The sequence below is a fragment of the Acartia tonsa genome, chromosome 7 (assembly GCF_053477335.1).
Source record: "Acartia tonsa isolate MP-2025a chromosome 7, ASM5347733v1, whole genome shotgun sequence".
NCBI classification, from domain to species: Eukaryota; Metazoa; Arthropoda; class Copepoda; order Calanoida; family Acartiidae; genus Acartia; species Acartia tonsa.
The window spans coordinates 50,211,831-50,236,222 of record NC_137266.1 but is presented as its reverse complement, the minus strand read 5'-3'; the positions used below and the strand labels follow the sequence as shown (position 1 = coordinate 50,236,222).

At 31.1% G+C, this 24,392-nt stretch overlaps 1 protein-coding gene across 2 annotated transcripts; it reads left to right on the top strand.

The window, feature by feature from the left end:
* Positions 1-4,428: 4,428 nt before the first annotated feature.
* Positions 4,429-23,280, top strand: LOC145323934 (uncharacterized). Of its 2 annotated transcripts, XM_080166537.1 has the most exons (16): positions 4,429-4,564; positions 6,710-6,810; positions 7,268-7,328; positions 7,869-7,951; positions 8,295-8,374; positions 9,027-9,130; positions 9,916-9,988; positions 11,140-11,221; positions 12,152-12,251; positions 14,494-14,594; positions 15,799-15,879; positions 19,116-19,173; positions 20,176-20,242; positions 20,767-20,799; positions 21,975-22,066; positions 22,403-23,280. In XM_080166537.1, exons 1-16 carry the CDS (start codon positions 4,493-4,495, stop codon positions 22,457-22,459), a joined length of 1,245 nt encoding a protein of 414 aa, XP_080022663.1. In that variant the 5' UTR covers positions 4,429-4,492; the 3' UTR covers positions 22,460-23,280. The 2 variants fall into 2 exon arrangements, with proteins under 2 accessions (XP_080022663.1, XP_080022664.1); XM_080166538.1 differs by lacking the exon at positions 20,767-20,799 and having other exon boundaries at positions 22,403-22,828.
* Positions 23,281-24,392: the final 1,112 nt, after the last annotated feature.

Here is a 24,392-nt window from a genome sequence, read left to right as displayed (position 1 = left end):
TGTAGCTATTGTTTGTTGTATATAACTTTAGTAATCCTTAGACCTTCAATAAAGGAACAACTGAATAGATGCTGTTTATTATTTAGTGATTGCTAGAGAAGCGTAGCTTCTCTATAGTATAGGTGTCCACGTCTGTTCACACTGCCGTAGTCATTTTGGTGTCTGCCATTTATCCTAGGCGGATACCACAATATAACGTCATTAATAGGCCTGTTTAAACAAGTTAGGTAATATCAAAATAAACAAGGATGACAACATCCATAAGTAGCGAAGCTAAAAAATCATGGATAGACATCTGGAAAAAATGAATTATAAGGCAGTGTCATAAAAAAAAACATTAAACTTGATCAAATAAAACACGAAACCTTAAAAAAATTGTTAATCTGTTAAAATATTAGATAAAATGCAATGAAAATTTAAAATGAACGTCACATTTTTTAAGTAAAGTTTATAGAGTTGCTAGAATTACAATATTACATCTTAATTTTAAGAGGATTTAAATTAATAAAACGATTCTAACATGTATTTTATCAGAGCTAACCGTCATTAAAATACGGACAACGTTCACCCTTGTTATGAAAAAAAGCTTTGCTTTTAAAAAGAGGTAGTGATATGAAAATTAATGAGTCATCGAAAATCGTAACATAATATCCTCGAACAATGTGTCATGCAAAAAAATCGTGGATTTTCATTAATAGAATGAAAAACAATAAAGAAATCATGCAGAGAGAGGGGGGACAATGGGCTGTTTATTACACTAGTCCCCAAAGTTTAGTCATTTTAAGTTTTCTTGTTCGTTGCCTAACAAATTTTATTTAGAATTTTGATTGCATGATTCATTCGTAAGGGGTATTTTTTGTGCCTTATGATTAGGGATGTACATTGATTTATCGGCCATTGTCTTATCCCTTTAGATCCCAATTTCCCTAACTTTAACGTCGATATACTTTATATAATTAGAGGAAAGGTTTTTTTGGTTGGTAAAGTTGCATTTTTAAGACTATTTTTAAGACCATTTTTACGACCATTTTATCAACAAAAGCCTTTCTTTCTTTCGAAATCTTATCAAGTTTTTTTATACCATGCATCAGAGGTAGAAAAATATGAAATATACGCTCTACCGAGTAGTAGCTTTCTTCCTTACTATAGGATATACACAGTTTATTAGTCTATTTCGAAAAGAAGGTGTATCAACTTTTTTTTTATAGCTAGCCGGTTCTTTTAGTAAGTAGTAGATGTAAAATTTTTCATAGAATTCAGATATGCAATCGGTTTTTTTGTAGACCTCTTATTTTTTAAGTAATTTAAGTTTTTAAAAAAAATAATCAAGTCGGTTTTAAGGTACTAAAACGCAACAAATTAAAAGAAGAAAATGGCCAGTAAGAACAAAAATAGTAAGATCTTTAATTTGACACCTTACTTTTAAAATTCTGTTGAGTAATTATTGAAAAAATCTATTTTTTTAACCTCGGTTTAATAAAAACTTTAGACCTAAATATTTTCTCAAACAGACATAAAAAACATGGGTTCATATATACCTTTAGAATCAGAAAAATATTACGAATCCATTGTAAGCAAAATTGAAAAAAAGTAAAAAAATTAAAAATTAAACAAATGGCCAATTGTAATTTTTGTTCAGGCAACACTATCGTCTTCCCTTTTTTACCCCCTCTTTACCCCCTCTTTACCCCCTTCCCTTTTTTATACTCAATTCAAAAATTAAGACGTTGCCTGTACAATATAATATGATATTTTCATATAATTCCTTTTATTGTAGTTTATATACTATATTGTAAACTTTTCTTTCAATTTTGCTTACAATGAATTCGTAATATTTTTCTGATTCTAAAGGTATATATGAACCCATATTTTTTTACCTGTGAAATAATAAAATTAATGTCAAAGTTTTTATTCTCGTGGGTTTAAAAAAATCGATTTTTTCAATAATTACCTGACAGAATTGAAAAAGTAAGGTGTCAAATTAAAGATCTTACTATTTTTGTTCATAATGGCCATTTTCTTTCTTTTTTTGTTGCATTTTAGTACCTTAAAATCAACTTAATTTTTTTTTTAAAAACTTAAATTACTTAAAAAATAAGAGGTCTACAAAAAAAACCGATTGCATATCTGAATTCTATGAAAAATTTTACATCTACTACTTACTAAAAGAACCGGCTAGCTATAAAAAAAAAGTTGATACACCTTCTTTTAGAATTTATTTTGGAAGATTGTTTTCATTTTTTTTGTATAAACGTCAGTCAGTCCTTAAACGTGATTTTCTCGGTTGTTGTTTCAAATATATTTTTAAAAAATTATTTAGCGATGATTACCAGTGTCAATGAGAATCCAATATATATGTAAAACACTTTGTCCGTCGGTTCTAATTCAAAAGACATAATATTTTAACAAAGGTTTCGTTTTATTACAGATTTTTTGTGCATCAAAATTATGAAATATCCTTACAAGTATCTTAAATAACATTTTAAAAGGCTTGTTCAATTCATTCCTTTATGCTTAAAATAATCAAATAAATCAAAATTTTTATTTCATTCCAATTTTATCAAAGGACATAATTAAATTGTATATTTTAACAGATATTGTATGTAAATTGTAAAAAAATGGAAATATCTAAACAATAAATGTAATAATGATAGATATATAACCCAAACAACTACCTCACACATGGTTTGGTGACCTTTTTCATCTGCTAGCAAATTGATTTCTGCTCTTTTGTAGCGACTTGGTTGTGTCAATATTTACGATGCTATTGGTTGATATTCAAAGACCCAATTGAAAGTCGGCACTGGGTCCATGGGATGGGGACATACAGTTATTTAACCCCTAATCTTATTATAGTTTTACCTAAATTCTTAAATTTGCGTTGATAAACATTGATTTTTTCTAATGAACTAGGCCATGGTTTAATCTACCTGTGGCCGAAGAAGGGAGGGGTCTAAAGGGGGGGGGGGGCTGGGGGCAATTATCAAGCCAAAGGGTAATCAATGCAGGTCTATTTTAAGGGGAGACAGAAAAGGGGTACGGAGTTAACTGCATGGAATTTTGTAAACAGAAACACACACACACACATGAGCACGAACGCAAGCAACACAACAGTTTAAATTTTTGGGAGGTTGATTCATAAACATTGAGGTGTGGTAAAATAAAGTAATATTAATATTTCATTCTTTGTGAAAATTAAAAAATACATCTGTGACATAAAATGATAAAAAATCATTACACTATTAATAAGTGATTATTAATAAAACAAAGACCTTTTTGCTTCAATATTTACGCGGTTTTTATGGGTTTAACCTGCCTGTAAAAACTTGGGTTTTTACCAAAATATATATGGTTTGCACAATTAGGCTTTGTGTCACTTTTTTGGGGTGAATTAATTTTTGGTGATGCTATTTATATAGTTAGTTAATTAGTGATTTTTAAAAGGAAAGCTATGAACCGTACCATATTGTTAGTTATGAAGATTGCTAAAGCATGAAACATTAAGTTAAAGATAAATAAAATTGAAGAAAAAGCGTTGTTTTACTATATAAAATTAAAAAGATACAAAAAATAATATATGTCGTGATTAAAATCTAAATAATGTGATTGAGAACATTTGTGATAAGATTTTAATGTGATACAATATCTAATATTTGATTTTACTTAAAAAAAAACACAAAAACAATAGGTTTTAGATATATAGGTAGAATTATAGCTTGTAAGTCGTAGTTTTTAAATAAAACAGCGGATAAAATAAACATCTGTCGAATCCCAAAAATAAAGCGTTAATTATCTCTTTTAATAAATGAACATGGGTTAAAATTCATTGTTTCACCTGTCTGTCTTATCAACCTACTTCCTTCTCCCCCCCCCCCTAAATTCTTTGAGATTAAAAGAAAATACTCCAATAAATATAGAAAGACTAGATGATCAATCCGTTAAATGGGTCAACAGGAACGCAATGTAAGAGCAATTATTCTTAGAATAATATCAAGCTTCAAGATAATATATCGCACAAAAATTTCGTCGCTTATTTCATAGTACTGATCAAAAATGTGCAAGAAATTCCAAGACACAATTTAAAGATAATCCACCCCAACACCCAATAAGAATCTAGAGAGAGAGAGAGAGAGAGAGAGAGAGAGAGAGAGAGAGAGAGAGAGAGAGAGAGAGAGAGAGAGAGAGAGAGAGAGAGAGAGAGAGGGGACAATGAGCTATTTATTACACTAGTCCCCAAAGTTTTATAATAACGTTTTCTTATTCGTTGGCTTAATACCGTTGGGGACTTAAATTTTGATTGGTTGATTCATCAAGTTGAGTGTCAAAACGTGTCCACCACTAATTGTAATATACAAAAGGGGAAATTTTGTGTATCATCATTTAAGATGCGCATAAATTTATCGGCCATTGTCTTATCCCTGTAGATCCCTGATATATTTCAGATAAATACAGAAAATGTGAAGAAAAGAACAGTAACAACGAAACAGTAAAAATGTCGTCGGCTGACAGTGAACTATATGTTAATATAGAGGATCTATATGATCTGGAATTAGAAAACGAAGAGGTAAAGCATAGTTATTATTGCATTGTATCATAGACAGCTTTCCGCAGATAGCAAAATAGTAAGTTATTGGATTTTTTCTGGTTTTGTTAGCCCCTAGGGACCAAAGGCTTGGTATAAAAAAACTAATATAAATCTTATGATTTTTAATTTTACTATTCGTATTAAATAATCTATAATGCGTTACGATTCATGATTTTTCAGTATGACTGAGATGCGGTTCTAATTCAGCGGATATCAATCGGTTTCGAAGCCATACTGGAAAAACTTTGGCTCGGCTGCTATATCAACTAACGTGCGTCTGTCTGTTGTACGTCACATGGCAGTTTGTATTTGAATTTTACCCAGAGGAGAGATAAAGAGAGGGTCCAATAGGCTTTCTATTATACCAGACCCCAAAGTTTTATTATAACGTTGGCTTAACAAATTTGAGGAATTTGAATGAATTTCAATTGGTTGGTTTAATAAATTGAGTGTCCAAACGTTTCAACCATTAATTAAAATGTACATAATGGGTATTTTTATGTATCATCATTGGGGATGTACATCAATTTATCGGCGCTTGTGTTAACTCTTTAGATCTTAAGGTATATAAATGTATAAGAGTCGAAGCAAAATTGTAAGTAAATTTGTTGAAAAACTGCTTAATACATAATAATGTTTATGGACATACTTACATTTTTAGGACTTGATTTTAGAGTTGCTTCGCTTATATAATTATATTTTGTTATCCCAGGAATCAACATACCAAAAATCAGATCAATCGGATAATTAGATCACATAAAAATTTGTTATTAAAGAAGTAAAAAAATCAACATGCTTAAAATGGACGTACGGACATTCTTGTAATCATTGTAGAGTTGCTCGTACCTAACTACTAAAGGAATCACCATGCAAAGTTTGAAAACGATAGGACAATTCTAACATGCCTAAATTTAAAAAGCAACGCTACAGCTATTTGGCGGCTTTATATTGCTAAATGTTAGAGCTAAATTGCTTGAGCGACAATGTTGGTTGAAGAAACAAACATTTCTTCATTATAGAGTATCTACCCTATACTATATAATCAAAAAGTAAAATATCAAATTTAAAATTTAGATTTATTTCTCATTACAAATATGTTCAAAATGTAAATTACAAAATTAAATATGAGTCATTCTATGATATAAATATTTCTGTAAATCACAAATATTTGAAGTTTTCTACATGTAATTAAATTAAACCGTTAAACCATTCAAGGACATTTGGCGTTTGTTTTGTTAGAATAAGTTAAGCTAATGTGTCTTTTTAAGTAACGAAGCTACTCTATAATTAACTTTGTAAGGGTATAGGTGAAATATTTCCTTCTTGGTGAAGATTATATGATCAATATTGTAAAATAAGAAATTATATGATTCACCACATAATTAGTTATTTATCGAATTTTATAATAGACAGATTTCCGCGGATATTAAAATATTATATTATTTTTGTGATTTTATATTTTAATATTTTTAGAAAATTGTCTGTCATATGATGCAATACATGATTTTTTATTGTGGCTTACAACAACCGGTTCAAATCCAGCGGATATTAATCGGAGTCAACCATATTGAAAAATGTATATTTGTAAATCCCAAATATTTAAAGTTTACTCTATAAAATTAGGTCAACCGTTTTTTTTGACGTTTTTTATCTTATGTCTTTAAAATTAGCGAAGCAACTCTATAATTCACTTAAATTTTACCGTATCGGCTAATATTCAAGATAGCCGGCTAAATTAAAATAAATCTCTATACCAATGAGCATACAGTATATAATATATTTTGTCTGTATATCTACCAGTCCTGCTATTAAACATAAATATCAAAACATATATAAACACATGTTAAAGATTTCGTAATTTTTTTCCAATAAACATCTTTAAACCACCCTGTCCTTATTTTTTAGAAGCAGCTTATAGTGTCTAATAAAAAAAGACATCATACAATATAAATGACCAACGATAGGCCAGTATACATTTTATTTGACCAATGGTAAAATGTATACATGCCTATCCTTATTCATTTGTATTATATGATATCATTTTTTATTAGGCACTAGAAGCTGCTTTGTATTTTGTTGTGCTTCCTTTCTTTGTGATGTTGTCATCCTTGTTTTTGTTAATAGGTAGAGTTGCAGACTGAAGAAATCATCCAAGTTATAATCCGGAGTATTGTACTTCTGGCTGTTCTTATTGGTTCAGTTTTTCTTATCATCACAACTAAGAGGTAAATCCTAAAATTAAAGTAAAAGGACGCCTGTCTGTGTGTTTACCGAAGTATATGGCTAATCGCTGAACCTATATGGTAAAGCTTCTTATAGGCCCATGGAAGGTTTTTTACTATCTTTTGAGGAGGATATCTCACCCCTCCCAATAAAAATGCCCCTCCCCCCAAAAATATTTTTTTAGTTTTTCTTTTTAAAACTCAAAAACCTGTAACCTTTTAATTTTAGTTGCGATGTTACTCTATAATTCATTTTAATGTCCTCCAATTAGACAGTCCATAACGGCATTTAGAAAATGTGATTTTCTCGGCTGCTATTAAAAATAGACAAGTAAAGTGAAGATTCAAAATTTCAGTCGACGCATACGCATCTAATCTATAATTTTTTGTTTGTTTCTCTATCGGTCATGCTTTAAAGACCCTACTTTTAAAGGTCTTCATATTATTTATTTAATTTTAGAAGAAAACCAGGAATATGGAATATTGCCGTAATTTTCACCTTAATTCAGATAATTTGGCAGGTAACACATTTTTATTTTATAAATTATTTTATCTTTATTTTATTTTATCTTAATACAATAAAATATAAATCTTTTTAAAGTATATGTTACAGTTTGGAAATTGATATACGAAACTTTTGTAATATTTTCACTTCGGGGACAAGGGAAAACACTCAGAAGCTATTCAATTGAGTTAAAGGACTCATTTGAATCCACGTTTTTTGTTTTATTATTTTAAACTAACAACGGCTATACCATCATATTACTCTAGTAAAAGTAAGTGGGGGATGGTGGGAGTTGACTCTGTATTTTCAAGTTTAGTTTTATAAAGAAAAATTTAAAAACATTTTTTTGGGGGAAGGGGTCCCTTTTTTCCCTAGGGACGATTTCTCTTGGGAGGGTGAAGGTACTCTCCCCCCAAAAGTTATATTCCTTATCGATATAGCGCGTAGCTAGATCCTTCCGTACAACAGGCAAACATCTTGTTATTTTTGTCAAAGAATTAAAAAATAATGATATACATGAAATGATCCATTTCTCCTATATTTTATCAATTTTTAGGCTTTAGCATGGTTTTCAGCCTCCATAGATCACAACTTTACACACTTTCTCAACTGTCCACAGTTGGATTGTCTAAACAGAAGGTAAACATCTTTTTATCTATATATCTATCCATCTATCTATCTATCTATGTCCCCAAAGACCTTTAATGTGGTGGTCTCCAAAAATTCTTGATGTATGTCTATTGCTCTTATTTAAATTTGACTTATCTTGGCCGTTTCTTATCTGATATTTTTTTTATATAACAAAGTGTCCAACTACTAATTGTAATCTACAAAAGGGGTTATTTTGTGTATCATAATTGGGGATGTACATCAATTTAAGTGTCATTTTTTCTTAATTCTTTAAAACTTAACAATTGAGGTAAAATGAACAGGAACTTTTTTTAGCTAGTTGTAAAAAAGTAATTTTACTTTTTTTTTTTAGAAAAATCTTCAAATTTTGTGAGAATCTTTTCCACGGCCTGGCAGTGTATACTGGTGTCGTCCTTGTTGCTAAACTAGAAGGTATAATCCTATTATATAAAGTAGTAAAGGTTTTTTGATAGAAGCTTAAGATTTCAGTAACTAATAAAGGGATTGGGTTCTCTATTGTAGGTAAGATTTACACTTGTTCTGAGATTGTTTTAGGCTATTTCATTTGTAGATTCAAAACTTGGAGGTGATTTAAAGCTATTTTTCTAAATACCTTCTGCCCCTTCCAATACAAAATCCCTAGATGCTAGGGGTACATCATCTAGTAAAATAGTATATTACATACAAATAAGAAGGAATTGACAACATTTAAAATAATTATACCACCCTTCCAAAACCCTTTATATAATCAAGTAAATTTGGGACTTTTTATATAACATAAATGGAAAAGGAAAACGTGGATTCTTTGACAGGGGAATTTTTTTCTTTTATTTAGGTTGCTAATATAGTCCTCAGATATTGGTCAAAACTTAAAGTCACAAGGGGATGGGAAAAACATTTTATCAGGGCATGTGAGAATATCTCACAATGTCGACGTATTCTACATATATCCATTACACTATAATTTTTGTTATTGCATCCCACAAGAGAATTTTCTTCCTTCACCCATGTAAATTTTACCTTTGCGGTTGACTAATATTTACATCAAACCCCCAAATGTAATTTTGTATTGTTTTATTTATAGGTTTGACTGGTTTTCTGATGGGTATTCTGTATGCCATGAGTGGAGTTGCACCTCTCATTTACTCCTTGATACTTCTCCTTCTTGACTTTATGCTTTCAACAGAGGTTAGTAATATACAGACAGACAGACAGACTAGCACCTCTGATCTACTCCTTGATACTTCTCCTTCTTGACTTTATGCTTTCAACAGAGGTCAGTTATATACAGACATACAGACAGTTAGACAGACATATAGACAGAGAGGCAGTCATATAGACAGAGGGACAGACATTTTGACAGAGAGACAGACATATAGATAGAGAGACAGACAGACATACAGACAGATAGACAGACAGACAGAGACAGACACACAGACAGACAGACGGACTGGCACCTCTAATTTACTCCTTGATACTTCTACTCCTTGATTTTATGCTTTCAACAGAGGTTAGCTATATACAGACGGACAGAAAGTCAGACAGACAGACGGACTGGCACCCCTAATTTACTCCTTGATACTTCTGTTACTTGACTTTATGCTTTCAACAGAGGTTAGTTATATACAAACAGACAGACAGACAGACTGGCACCCCTAATTTACTCCTTGATACTTCTCCTTCTTGATTTTATGCTTACAGCTGCAGTGGTCAGTTATCCTAAGAATATATTTCTTTTCTATGTTATACAAAAATTATTCATAATTAAATACCTTGCCCCCTCCCACTTCTTTATTACCTTCACTGTAGAAAAAATGCATCTTTTTTGCTTTAGTATATATCTTTTACTCATTCAAACATCATACATTTTGCACCAATTTATCGCACATTGTCTCATCCCTTTAGACCCCTGATAACTACACCAATTAAAAATCTACCAAAAAATGTCGATTTTGATAATATATTTTGTCCAGGAAAGATTTGATATCCCGGTGAATGTTGGAGTTGGTGTTTTCGGTGGCATCTGGCTTAATCTTATCCCTGCAGGTATTGTACCTTAAATTTTTCCAGAATAACTTTAAAACTGATTAATACCTGCTGGATTAGGACCGGTTTTGAAAAACCATGTATTGTATTGTATTATATCCAGTTTTCTTTGAATATAAAAATGTACAATAATGATATTAAACCTACTTTAGTTAACTCATGCCTTCGGGATCTCGTGACTAACAAAACAGGTTTTAATCACATAAATACCTTTTCATATACGCGGACAGCTGTTTATAATACGATGCGATTATATTCCACCAGTCGAATATGAAATTATTCTTTAAATTTGGATTATTAACTTTGTTGATATTGATAACAAGGATGACAACATCCATAAAAGCAAAGCTCTGTATTTAGATTGTAACTAACATTAACATATGTAAAGATTCAGAATTGAATAAGCAGAATATTAACACAATTATTGAAGATTGTATAAATATTATACAAGATTATAAGGATATACTTAATCATAGAGATGCAATGCTTGTTTTTCTGGGAGTTATTATTAAAAAATTCAAATGAATAGTATTATTGTATCACAATAATAATTGTAATCAATAAGGATGACAATATCCATAAAAGCGAAGCTCTGAAACGATAGGACAAACGGTCATTAATACTTATAAAGTGTCAGAACTTAATAATCAGAATATAAATGTATAAGAGTCGAAGCAAAATTGTAAGTAAATTTGTTGAAAAACTGCTTGATACAGGATAATGTTTATGGACATACTTACATTTTTAGGACTTGATTATAGAGTTGTTTCGCTTATAACATTATACTTTGTTGTCCCAGGAATCAACCTTTAAAAAATCAGATCAATCGGATGATTAGATCACATAAAAGTTTGTTGCTAAAAAAGTAAAAAAATCAACATGTTTAAAATGGACGTACGGACATTCTTGTAATGATTATTGAATCACGATTCAAAGTTTGAAATCGAAATGACAATTCTAACATGCCTAAATGGACGAAAAAAGCTATCCTAATCTAAACAAAATTATAAGTAAATTTGTTGCAAAAATTTCTCAAATACGGGAAACTTTTTAAAGACATATATTTACATTTTTAGGTCTTATGGCCTTTTTTTCATAGTCAAATCCTTAAAATAAACAGCAAATTTAATTAATTTTTCGTATTTTTTCAGGTTTATTGATAAGCTGGGCCTTTGGAAAGTGTGTGAGCGGCTACACACAAGTTAGAACTCAGTCACAAAGACAAACTGCTAGGTTTAGAACATTTAACACATATAGATTTTCTCGGTTGCTATTAAAGATAGACGTTGATTTTGTTTGTAAAGATTCTACTTTCGAAATGCATATCCACTTTGGGATCTAATGGTATAATACAATGGCCGTTAAATTTATGTACATCTTTAAAAATGATACACAAGATTACATCTTCTTTAGATTGCAATTAATGGTTGAAATTTTTGGACACTCTAATAATTAAACCAGCCAATCAAATTCAATAAAGTCATTATTATTATTTGATTCTTTATTTGTCTTAATTATTTACATAAAAAGTTTACATCTGAATTTTAAAAGTTTTTGGCGTTCTCCTCTTTTTTTTCAATTTGAAAATTTGAGTACAACCGTCCCCCCCCCCCCCCCGAAAACGAACAACTATTATAGTTAGGTTAAGTTATAGGCTAGGAAGCCGAGCGCTGCGGCCAGAGTTGTTCGTTGTCGGGGGGGGGGGGGGGGGGGAGGGGGGGGGGAAATTTCAAATTTTCAAAATTAAAAAAAAATTTCTAAGAGGATATTACCAGGTTATTATAACAATATTAAATTAAAACTAATCCAAGATATTCTCTTGTAAAAAAAAAAGTGTCAGTTGATTAAAAAGCAGAAGTAAAAAAAGAAAATTGCCGACTAACATAAAAAGTGTACATTTAGATTAAAAATTTCAAGACTAATTCAACATAATATAATATATTCTGAAAATATGTCAAATTTATACAAAAAAATAGAACTTTAAAATGGCCAAGAAGGAAAAAAAGTCCTCAAAGTTGTTAAATCAAAGAATAAGAAAACTTTATTATAAGACTTTTGGGACTAGCATAAAAAACAGACCAATGTCCCCTCTCCTTGTAAAATAATTAAATCTAGAAAATAAATATTTTTTTTTTGTGTGTTTAATGTTTTAAATTTTTTCAGTCATTTAATAGCAATTCTGTTAATATTATTCCACGCGGTGCACTTCAGCAGAGCTATTGTTTATGTAGTAGCCATTGCGTCGGAATCTACAGAAACACAGGTAAATAAATAGATAGACAGACAGGCAGACAGACAGATATATTATTCCACGCGGTGCACTTCAGCAGAGCTATTGTTTATGTTATAGCCATTGCGTCGGAATCTACTGAAACACAGGTAAATAAATAGATAGATAGGCAGACAGGTAGATATATAGACAGACAGACAGACATATCATTCCATGCTGTTCACTTCAGTAGAGCTATTGTTTATGTTGTAGCCATAGCGTCGGAATCTACTGAAACACAGGTATATAGATAGATAGATGGATAGACAGACAGACAGACAGACAGACAGACAGACAGACAGACAGACATATTATTCCATGCTGTTCACTTCAGCAGAGCTATTGTTTATGTGGTAGCCATTGCGTCTGAATCTACTGAAACACAGGTAGATAGATAGATAGATAGACAGACAGACAGACAGACAGACATATTATTCCATGCTGTTCACTTCAGCAGAGCTATTGTTTATGTGGTAGCCATTGCGTCTGAATCTACTGAAACACAGGTAGATAGATAGATAGCCAGACAGGTAGATATATAGATAGACAGACAGACATATTATTCCATGCTGTTCACTTCAGCAGAGCTATTGTTTATGTGGTAGCCATAGCGTCGGAATCTACAGAAACACATGTATATGGATAGATAGATAGAAAGAATAAGATTAATAGATAGGATGTTTCAAAACTCATATTTACCAAAATATTTTGTCCTTACCTTTAAGAATACATGTTATATTCTTTATTTTCAAGAGTCTCAATACCAAATTTTTCAAGTGCTCTTATTAACTCCTACCTTTTAAATAAAGGATTCTTCAACATATCCGGATACATCTAAGATAAAAGGATAACTAAATTGGGTAAAGAAGCATCTTAAAAAATTAAAATATTTTGTATTCAAAAAGTTTAAAAACCTTAAATTTACAATTATATTTATTGTTGGTTTAATGTATTTTCGAATCTTAGGGTAATAGATGATAAATTGTTATACATTCCCCATGATAATAAACCAAATTATTTATTCTGTAGATTATAATTAGCGAATTTTTTTGACTACAAGTTTGAACTAACCAATCTATATTTAATAAAGGTACTATCCCTATACTAAAGTAACAGGATGTTTGTGTGTCTGTGTGTTTGTTTGTACCGAAGGATCTCGCTAACCGATGAACAGATCGGGTTCTCCTTAACGGGATTGCGAGGTATCGTATAAAGAGACTCTTACGCAACATATCGTAGAAACTTAAACGCAACAAAAAACCAAACATTTAAAGTGGCACTAGAGGCTTCTAGGGGCGAAGCCGATAGTTTATCCATAAAGCAATAAATCAAATGAATGCAATAAACGCGTTTAAACAACATTGGGTACCGGTGTGGTTTACAGTCCTATATCCACTCCATTCCTTGGAGTCTTTTTAGTAGGGAAGCTACTCTATAATTCAATTTGTCTGATCGTCAGTCCGTTATTTCCCGATATTCCTTCATAACTTTTAAGCTTCGCTACTTGTGGATGTTGTCATCCTTTTTCATTAGTACTATTATCCCTAGAATTAACTTTTTTTCACAAAAAAAAACATTATCCTTAGCTATTAAGCGGTTAGCGTGATCTTAAACTACATTGAGAGGATTTTAATAAATCAAAAACTGTTTAATTTTTCTTTAACCCATGGCTAAATATTTTTCTTTCAATAATAAAATATTTCTACCAAAACAATCGAACTATTGAAGTTATTGTTTTCAAAGATTTTTTGCATTGTTTATTTTCTTTAATAAGATTTTTTAGATAACTCTTAGTATGTTTTTATTTTATTTGGAAGCACTTTTTAGCATTTTAAGGTACAGAAAAAATCAACAAGAATGACAACATCTTAAGAAACAAAGCTCTTAATAAAACAGTAGAACAAACGAACATGAATTCTTATAGAATGTAAAATCCCCCAAAAATTTCATTGTAGCATTAATCATAGAGAGAGGGGACAATGGGCTGTTTATTACACTAGTTTCTAAAGTTTTATAATAACTTTTTCTTATTCGTTGGCTTTACAACTTTGGGGACTTTAGTGAATTTTGATTGGTCGATTCATTAAGTTGAATGTTCAAACGTTAAAACCACTAATTTTATTCTACAGAAGGGGTTTATTTTGTATATCAACATTGGGGAAGTACATCAATTTATCGGCCATTGTCTTATTCCTTTAGAACCCTGTTTATTATTAAATAATATTTTTTTGTTCAGATCTCATTGGAGCCCCCAATCTTGTGGCTGAATGTAGCTGGACATGTCTTGGCAGCCTTAGCTATACCTTGGGCCTGGGTTCTGGCCCTTCTTATGCCAAGGTAACATATTTGAATGTCTGTCTGTCCATCTTTCTTTCCATCTGTCTTTCCATCTGTCTTTCCATCTGTCTTTCCATTTGTCTTTCTATCTGTCTTTCCATCTATCTTTCCATCTGTCTTTCCATCTGTCTTTCCATCTGTCTTTCCATCTGTCTTTCCATCTATCTTTCCATCTGTCTTTCCATCTGTCTTTCCATCTGTCTTTCCATCTGTCTTTACATCTGTCTTTCCATCTATCTTTCCATCTGTCTTTCCATCTGTCTTTCCATCTATCTTTCCATCTGTCTTTCCATCTGTCTTTCCATCTGTCTTTCCATCTGTCTTTCCATCTATCTTTCCATCTGTCTTTCCATCTGTCTTTCCATCTGTCTTTCCATCTGTCTTTCCATCGGTTTTTCCATCTATCTTTCCATCTGTCTGTCTGTTTGTCTGTCTGTATGAGTGACCATATGTCTGTCCATATGTCTGTAAGTCAGTCTGTCTGTATGTCTGTATGTATGTTTGTCCATCTGTCCATCTGTTTGTTATCTATACATAGATACATCCTATCAACCCTAGCTATACCTTGGGCCTAGGATCTAGCCCTTCTTATGCCCAGGTAAATATTCGTCTGTCTGTTTTTCGGTTTGTTTGTCTGTCTGTTTGTTTGTCTGTCAGTTGTTTTTTTTGTCTGTCTGTCTGTTTGCATGTCTCTCAATATGTATTTCCATATGACTGTCTGTCCATCTGCCTGTCTGTCTGTTATCTGTATTTGTCTGTCCATCTGTCTGTATTTCATGAGTACATCCATAAGTAGCGAAGGACAGAAAACATGAAGTAACAAAAGGACAAAGTGCGCAGATATTGAGTCGTTCCAAGTGAAAAAATCACAAAACTTATCTATCATAAAAAAGAAGAATAGGAAATGGAAATAGGAAAAAACTATTTTTTGTTGTTCTTATATTTTTCTCTTCAAAGTACTAAGCGATCACAGAACCGTCCCTTTTTTTCTTAGTTTTTTCTAATTAGGCCCCCTGCATGTCCTACACTTTTGATGATACCAAAACATGTACCACAAATAACTAACCTGACCTAAATTAAACACAATCCCACGAAAAACTCCACCAACCCCTCATTCTGATTAATCCAAATAAGGGGGAGGAGGGGGGTTCTATGCTCGAAGTGGCACTTTGATGGAAACCAAGATATATTTTATAATTTTTAGACGAGATAGAACAGGCGACGCCACAGAATTGAACCTGAAACTAGCAAAACAAAACAAAAGCAGAAATATTGTAAAGTACAGGTAAAGGATTCCAAACCAATTGTTATCCGCTTATAATTTTACTGTAACTGTCCGTGGAAAGGTGTTTATAATACAAAGAGTTAAAACTTTAAAAGAAAAAAATTAATTACATTGATACACGGGATAAGACAATGGACGATAAATTTATGAATATCCCCAATAATGAATCAAATGATTTATATTATTAATTGGTAAATTTTGACTCTATTATTCAAACAAACCAATCGAGATTTAATAAATTACTTCAATTAAAGATTTATTAAATTTTGATTGGTGTATATAATCCTATTATACAAAGAAGTAAGCTTTTTGGTCTGTAGAGAAGGATCTCGCTAACTACTGAACAGATATGGTCCTCCTCTTCTGTAAAGCTTTATATTGGTAACAGGATGGTTTTAGGATATTTTTTTTTAAAGTATGGGTGTGGTTTTAGGTTATTTTTCTGTACTCTCATATAATTTCAAATATAGATCCCCTAGATACTAGGGGCGCAGTCGCTAGTAATTGTTAAAATCCTAGTAAATATGTCATTAAAAAGTCATCATTAGACCTTTTGAAATTGTATGTAGCTTATGTAAGAAAACCAATATAGAGTATATCAATATAAATGGTAATTTTATAACATTTTCTTCAATGTGTAATAACTTCCGCGAATTGTTATATCATCCATTTGTTTAATGATCGCCAAAAAACAAGGATCTAAAGGGATAAGACAATGGCCGATAAATTGATGTGTATCCCAAATGATAATGAACAAAATTACCACTAGTATTAAAATTAGTGGTTGAAACGTTTGAACACTCAACTTAATAAACCAACCAATCACAATTCAGCAAAGGCCCCTAAAGTTGTTTAAGCTAAAGAATAAGAAAGCGTTATGATAAAACTTTAGGGACAAGTGTAATAAACAGCTCTATGTCTCCTCCCTCCCAGTAAAAAAACCCACAATATCATGTTAATTGAATAGAAATTTATTGATTTATAGGGAAGCTAAAGAGAATTTTGTTTTATTACAATAAATTTGGAAAAATGAAAATTGTGTGAATATGACAATATGCAGAAGTGATGACACGCTAACCTTTTATATTACCAGGGATCTTAAGGGATAAGACACTGGACGATAAATTGATGCACATCACCAATTAAGATAAACAAAAATACCCCTTTTATAGATTGAAATGAATAATGAAGGTTTGTACAACCCGATAAATAAATATTTCATAAACTTAAAGTTTTAAGCCAATAATTTGGAATGAAATTTATAAAACTTTGGGTACCAGTATAATTTACAGTCTAACGCCCCCTCCCTCCCTGGATAGGACAAAGTTCATTGTTATTTACGAAAGAATTCATTAAAAATGTAATTACCTCTTAATTGAGTTTTGATTAATTAATGTGAACGTAATTGTTTTGATTTTTACATTTATTGAGAAAAAGTTTTTGTAAGGTTAGGTTTTATGAGGATAATTGATTGTGTTATACAGCATGACCCTCGAAAAAGTATTTTTAAGCATCTGCAGCCCTTATTTCTCAATGAATTATAAAAAAATGCATATGTCATTGTTCTCCATAGTATTCCACATAAGTAGATATAAAAATATTTTTTTTACCTCCATTAACACCGGAGATTTTTAGAGCTAAAGTTTTGAAAAAGTGACTGAGGAAAAAGATACTTTTAACATGAAACGACTTTTTTAGCAAAATTAAGGTAGAAATCTTTTTATTTTTGTTACTAGCAGAAACTTTATACAAAAATGAAATAAAAAATTTAGTTTTTGAGTAAAAAGCATTTTTTTACACATATTTTTTGAGTCTTTTTAGTTTAATGATATTTTGAAAAACTTACTTATTAGGCAAAATTGTTTAAGATTAAAAAACCAAATAAATCTTTATGAATATAGCAGGAAAATTGTTTTTGTTTCACAATCCTAACTTTAATAACAAAAAAGTTATAAAGAAAATGAAATTAAAACATAATGATTTTTTTGTCTAAAAAGCTTAATTAACCCCCTATTAAATTATTGAGATGTCAGAAAAGTAGGCGGAGCAACTGTCATAATTAATCCTTTTCTCAAATAAGGGTTAATAAATAACCTAAAATTTGCAAATAATCAATTCATTCAGTAGTATTTTTTGCAATTAAAAATTTATATTTTTTGGTGGAATAAAAAAGAAATAATTAGTTAACTTGTTTTCTTTGTGTATCATTATTCAGTTGCCAGAAAAACATAATATAACCATCCAAAAAATAAGAGAAACAAAAAAAAATTCTTTTTCTCAGTCACTTTTTCAAAACTTTAGCTCTAAAAATCTCCGGTGTTAATGGAGGTAAAAAAAATATTTTTATATCTACTTATGTGGAATACTATGGAGAACTAGGACATAAGCATTTTTTTTTATAATTCATTAAGAAATAAGGGCTGCAGATGCTTAAAAATACTTTTTCGAGGGTCATGCTGTAAAACTTATGATTATGTAATATTAGCGGTCACGCCCCAACTATGCCTCTTGGGGCACTTAGAAGGGTAGACGGGAAATAGACCACTATTAATTTAAGTTTTAAAGGAGAAAAATATCAGTTCAGCAGTTATCGAGATCCTTTGCTATACAATAGCAGATTGACATCATTTTACTTTTATTTCTAAAATACGAGTGGCTGCACTCCTAGGATCCAGGGGATCTTAATCCGAAGGATTTAAAGAAGGGGCTTAATTAAGATTAAAACCATCCCAAGACTTAAATCTAAAAAAAATTAAACCATCACGGGACCTATGTAATGCTTTCCTAGAGTCGAAGACTTAGTCGGTTTTGTTGTTATTGAAATCAATAAAGGTACTAATTCTATTTTGAAATCTTAAGCTTCAGGAAAAACCTTGCTACTTTATATGTATTTGTATACCAGCAGCTGCGCCCCTAGCATCTAGAGGCTTAATATTCGAGGAAAATTAAAGGCATAAAGATAGCCTAGAACCATATCCAGACTTATTCCTAAAAATAAAATGGTCTAAAACCATCTCAGGACCTATATGAAGCTTCACTGTAAAGATGAACCTTATCGGTTCAGCGTTTAGCTAGATTCTTCGCTACGGACAAAAAAGCTTACTACTTTTTATACTAGTTTTAAGAAAGGATTGCAATTTGAATGCAACCTTAAGATTATGTAAAAACAGAACTACATATAGAACAAATTATTCAATTCAATAACAAACATACTATAAATCAATTATTTTTTTCAGAAAGGAACAGAAATCAGTGGAAACCCCACCACAAACACCTTACAAATTCCAGCCAGAGGTAATGTGACGTTTAAACATGAAATTGTTTATTAACTAAAGAAATGTACATCACTGTGGGCTGTAACTGAATTAATACAAAAGTAAGTGCCGAGCCCTAAGACCTATGTATGGTGAAAATAGACATAAAACCATGATGATTTCAGGTAAAACCAAAATATTTCAGCGGGGGCTTTTTGAGAAAATTAGATTTGAAAATTTTAAGTTCAATTTTCACCCCCTAGGAGTTGCCGCATAATCATGACAAGAAAAGCAAATATTATTTATTTTAAATTTTGAACAACTTTGCTTTTATGAAGTCCTTCTTAAAACCTCTCTATATATGATTTATTTTAGGCTGAATTTTCGTGACCTTTGCAAAGCAAGTGATAAAAATGGCCATTTATTAACTCCCTTCAGGAGTGGTTTTATGAAGAACTTTATAAAAGCAAAGTTGTTCAAAATTTGAAATATTTAATATTTGCTTTTCTTGTCTTGATTATGCGGCAACTCCTAGGGGGTGAAAATTGAACTTGAAATTTTCAAATCTAATTTTCTCAAAAAGCCCCCGCTGAAATATTTTGGTTTTACCTGGAATCATCATGGTTTTACGTCTATTTTCACCATACATAGGTCTCAGGGCTCGGCACTTACTTTTGTCTTGATTCAATTCTAGCCCACAGTGACATAATAACTGGAGAGATTTATATACATGTAATTAGACTGACCCTTTATGCAAAACTATCATCAATACATTTAGTATTTAAGCCTGGGCTTGAAGGGGTAGGGAGAAATAGCTTAAAAAAATAAAATTAGCCTGAAACCATCCTTGGACTTATGTAAAGCATACCTAAAATAGATAACTGAAATTCTTCAGTAGCCCTTAAATTCTTAAGCATCAGACAAAAATAACTTTACTACTTTACATAATTCGATATTTTCTACTTTAAAATTCCAAGATTAATGCCAAAACAATTGAAGGTCGAGTTTTATGAAATCTTATTAATATCCTTTTTATTTGCAGGTTACCTCGTCCCCAAGTGTGACATCACAAGTTAATTCAACTCACCATAACATCACAAGCAGCCAAGGTGATTATTACATTAAAATACGTCAGTTTTAGCAAAGTCAAATTGCAAAAGCATTTTTATTAAGAAATTGTATCTTGATTTTTCTGACCTTCTCTTATTTTGTAATGCAAATTATATATTATGTTTATAGTGCCTATACAAAAAATCGTCATACAATACAAATGATCAAGTATACATTTTAATTGCTCAATGGTAAAATGTATACTTGCCTATTTTTCATTGGTCATTTGAATTGTATGACGTAATTTTTTATTAGACACTATAAGCTACTTCGTCATTTTTAGCAATACAAGTTTTGTCAAAAAGCATGCTATTAGGACACCTGTGTCTTGACTTTTCTGTTATTCTTTTATTCAGTTATGTGCAATGCTAAGTTTTCTATCTTTTTAAATCTAACGAGTAACGAATCATGGACTTTTAAAATTACATTTTTGATTTTTATTTGGAGTTTCATTTTTTATACTTTTAGTTTATTTACAGCACAATGTTTAATTCTATTTAAAACTTTTTATTTTATTTTAAAGAGACTGATTTTCTTGAACCTTTTCTTATAAAAGGTAAAACATTTTTTTTAAAGAATATTGTACAAAAGCACATACTTTATTAAAAACTAGCGGCTTCGCCCCTAGCCTCTATGGGCTTTGCCCAAAGAGGTAATTAATGAGAAAAAAAATGAATTACCTGGTGAGAAGCCCCCACTCCACCACTAATTTTAAAGTTGGGAAGGGGGATTTTTTCATTTTTAGGGGGTTGGGGGTGTCCCACCCCCAAGGAAAATAGCTTAAAACCACCACAGGACCAATAGGTATATACCCTGAAGAGTAGAATCCGATCGGTTCAGTGGTTACCGAGATATTTAGGGGGCAGTCGGACAGACAGACAGACGGACAGACATCGTTCTACTTTGTATTATAGAAGAGAAAAAGGTTTTTTTAAAGACTAAACTTTAATCATTAATATTACCTCTCTATTTATTTGCCTTTAAAACACTTAAAAGTATATATGACACTTTAGCGGATGTTAATGCTCACCTGCACTAACTAACATTAAAGTATTTAACCACTTCAATTGAATAATGATGAAGCAGCTTGTAGTGCCTAATAAGAAATGACTTCATTCAATACAAATGACCAATGATAGGCCGATACACAGACTAAATTACCAATGGCAGGCTAGTAACAATTGAACTGCAATGGTATGTCAGTATGACGTCATTCTTATAGGCATTATAAAAAGCTTGAGAAATTTCGCCACTTCAACCTAATAATTATGTCATTAGTAATCACCTTTTCTAGGATAAATCATTTTAAATGACATCAATTATTAATTGAAGTGGTCAATTTTTTATATTAAACTTCCAATCCCAAATATTATCTTCAGTTATGTAATAATATTGTATGGTATTATATTAAGTGTCCACGGATAAGAAAATAATACTGAATAGCCACAGAGGAGTCAACAAAAAAGGAAAAACATTTTCAGTATGGCCTTAAAACCGATTAATATCCGCAAGATTAGAACCGGATCTCAGCCTTACTAAAAATCATGTATAGCATCGTATTACAGACAATTTTCCACAAATATTAAAGTAAATATCATAAAATTAATACCAGTTTTGTTAGACTGAGCCTTCAGCCTCTAGAAACTGATTTGAATCTTATGATTTTCCATTTTAACATCTGCGGAAAACTGTCTATAATACGATTCTATACATAACAATTATATTTTTCAGAGACGGACGGAAACAAAAGTAAAAGAAATTCGTACATTGAAGCCATGTCTACAGGGTCTTTACAAGAGCTACCCAATATTCAAATAAATAAGGTAAATATTTTCACTAAATGCCCTTGAAGGAGGGGTCTTTGGGCTGGTTATTACACTAGTCCCCAAAGTCTTAGAATAAGGTTTTCTTATTGGTTGATTTAACAACGTTGTGGACTTTTATTGAATTTTGATTGGTTGGTATATTTTGAGTGTTCAAACGGTTCAACCACTAATAGTAATCTACAGAAGGGGTAATTGTGTGTATAATTATTGGTGATGTACATCAAATTACCTGCCATTGTCTTATTCCTTTTTATCCCTGTTAATAAATAGGAAAAAACCTGGAGGAAATTTAACTTATCCGCAGAAAACTGTTCATTTTATAAATTATTTCAGACAAGATCAGAAGATCCTCTGTGGCTTACTCCAACACATCTGGAACAAAGAGTTTAAAACATTAAAGTGAAGACAAAAAACTCTGTGAAAAAATATTCTTCTGTGAAAGACAGCTTTTTATAATGCCTATAAAAAGTGACGTCATACTGGTCTACCATTGGCCAATTACAATGTATACTGTCCATCCATTGGTAATTTAGTCTGTGTATTGGCCTATCATTGGTCATTTGCAATGTATGACATCATTTTTTTCATAGACATTATATAGAACTACATTTTAAAGTATTGTAGTTAGAATTTAATATTCTTATACTTATATCTTACAAAATATTTCTTATGTACATTAAAAACCAAATAGCATTTAACACCATTATATTATCTACATACGTTCTTTACATAATAAATATAGAATAACATTTTTGTATTTTAAGCCATATTACATCACTTCTGATGAAAATTAAATTAATTCTTTTATATTTATTCTTTTTTAAAAACAATTTTATGATGAAAAAGTTAGTTTATAGATCTTTTTCATAAGTCTAAAAACTTGAAAACGTATTCATAAAGTGGATGTATTTATATCTTGATATGTTTAAGTAATTTGTACATATATTACATATATGTAGTCTAGAAATATATTAAGGAATAATGATTTTTAAATTGAAACTAACCAACAAAAAAAAACAATTTATTGATCACCGAACCCCACTTTCCTTACGTATTATTTACTTTAGGGGGGCTTTTACCCTGAAGAGTCCCTTGGTTCATGATATACCAACCCTTTGAGGTCTCATCTAACCTAGCTCAAGCAATTAAAATTTAGTTTGTGGTCCAGATGCAATAAAAGGAAATCAAAGCCCCTAGGTGCTTCTAGTGGTCTTTAAATTATACTTATAATATAGTAACAGGATGTTTGTCTGTTTGTCTGTACCGAAGGATCTCGCTAACCGCTGAATTAATTGGGTTCTCCTTAACAGGGTAGCTTCTCATAGGTCCCTGGAAGGTGTGTAACTATTTTAGGGGAGGGTACCAACACCATCCTAAGAGAAATAAAAAAAAATTAAGTATAGAGACTTGAACACAACATAGATATGTATTGTATTACTAAAAAAAACGTTTAAAATGCCACTAAAGGCCTCTAGGGGCGTAGCCGCTAGTAGACCAATAAAGACACACAGAAAAACGGAAAATAGACAGGCAGAAATAAATCCTGATACTTTATTAGAAAGATGTAAATAAACCTTAAAATCTTTTTGTAAAGTATTTTTTAGAATCTAATTCCTTTAATCTGCCGCTTAAAAGTATTCCAATATGTTTAAATGTTATGTGAATAATTGAAAAGAAACTAAAGTAAACTTTTGTAAGAATTTACAATTTACGTAGGGATCTAAAGGGATAAGACAATGGCCGATGAATTAATTTACATCCCGAATGATGATACACAAAATCAACCCATCTTTATATTACAATTAGTGGTTGAAACGTTTGAACCAACCAATCAATGTTCATTAAAAGTCTTCAAAGTTGTTGAAAACGTTATTATAAAACTTTGGTGACAAGTGTAATAAACAGCCCAGTGTCCTCTCCCTCCCTGCAATTTAGGGATTGGTCAATTAAAGAATGATTAATAAATAATTCCCCCCTCTTGCCAATCTGTTTATTTAGTAAATTTTGTCTTTTTTTAAAATCAAAAGTATTAAAAATCAACTTTATATGATTGTAACAAGATATATTTTCTTAAGGATCTCACTAACCGCTGAACCGATATGGTTCTCCTTTACAATGTATATTCATATGGGGCCAGGAAAGATGCATACCCATTTTCAGGGAGGGTACCACCAACCTCTCCAAGGAAAAATGAATCTTCCCAATAAAGAAAACTAAAATTGAAATTTGGATTGGAGTTATTATCTCCCTTTATTTCAGGTGCCCCCAGAGGTAATTTTCCATTTTATTAACCGCAGAAATACGATGCTATAAATACCTATTG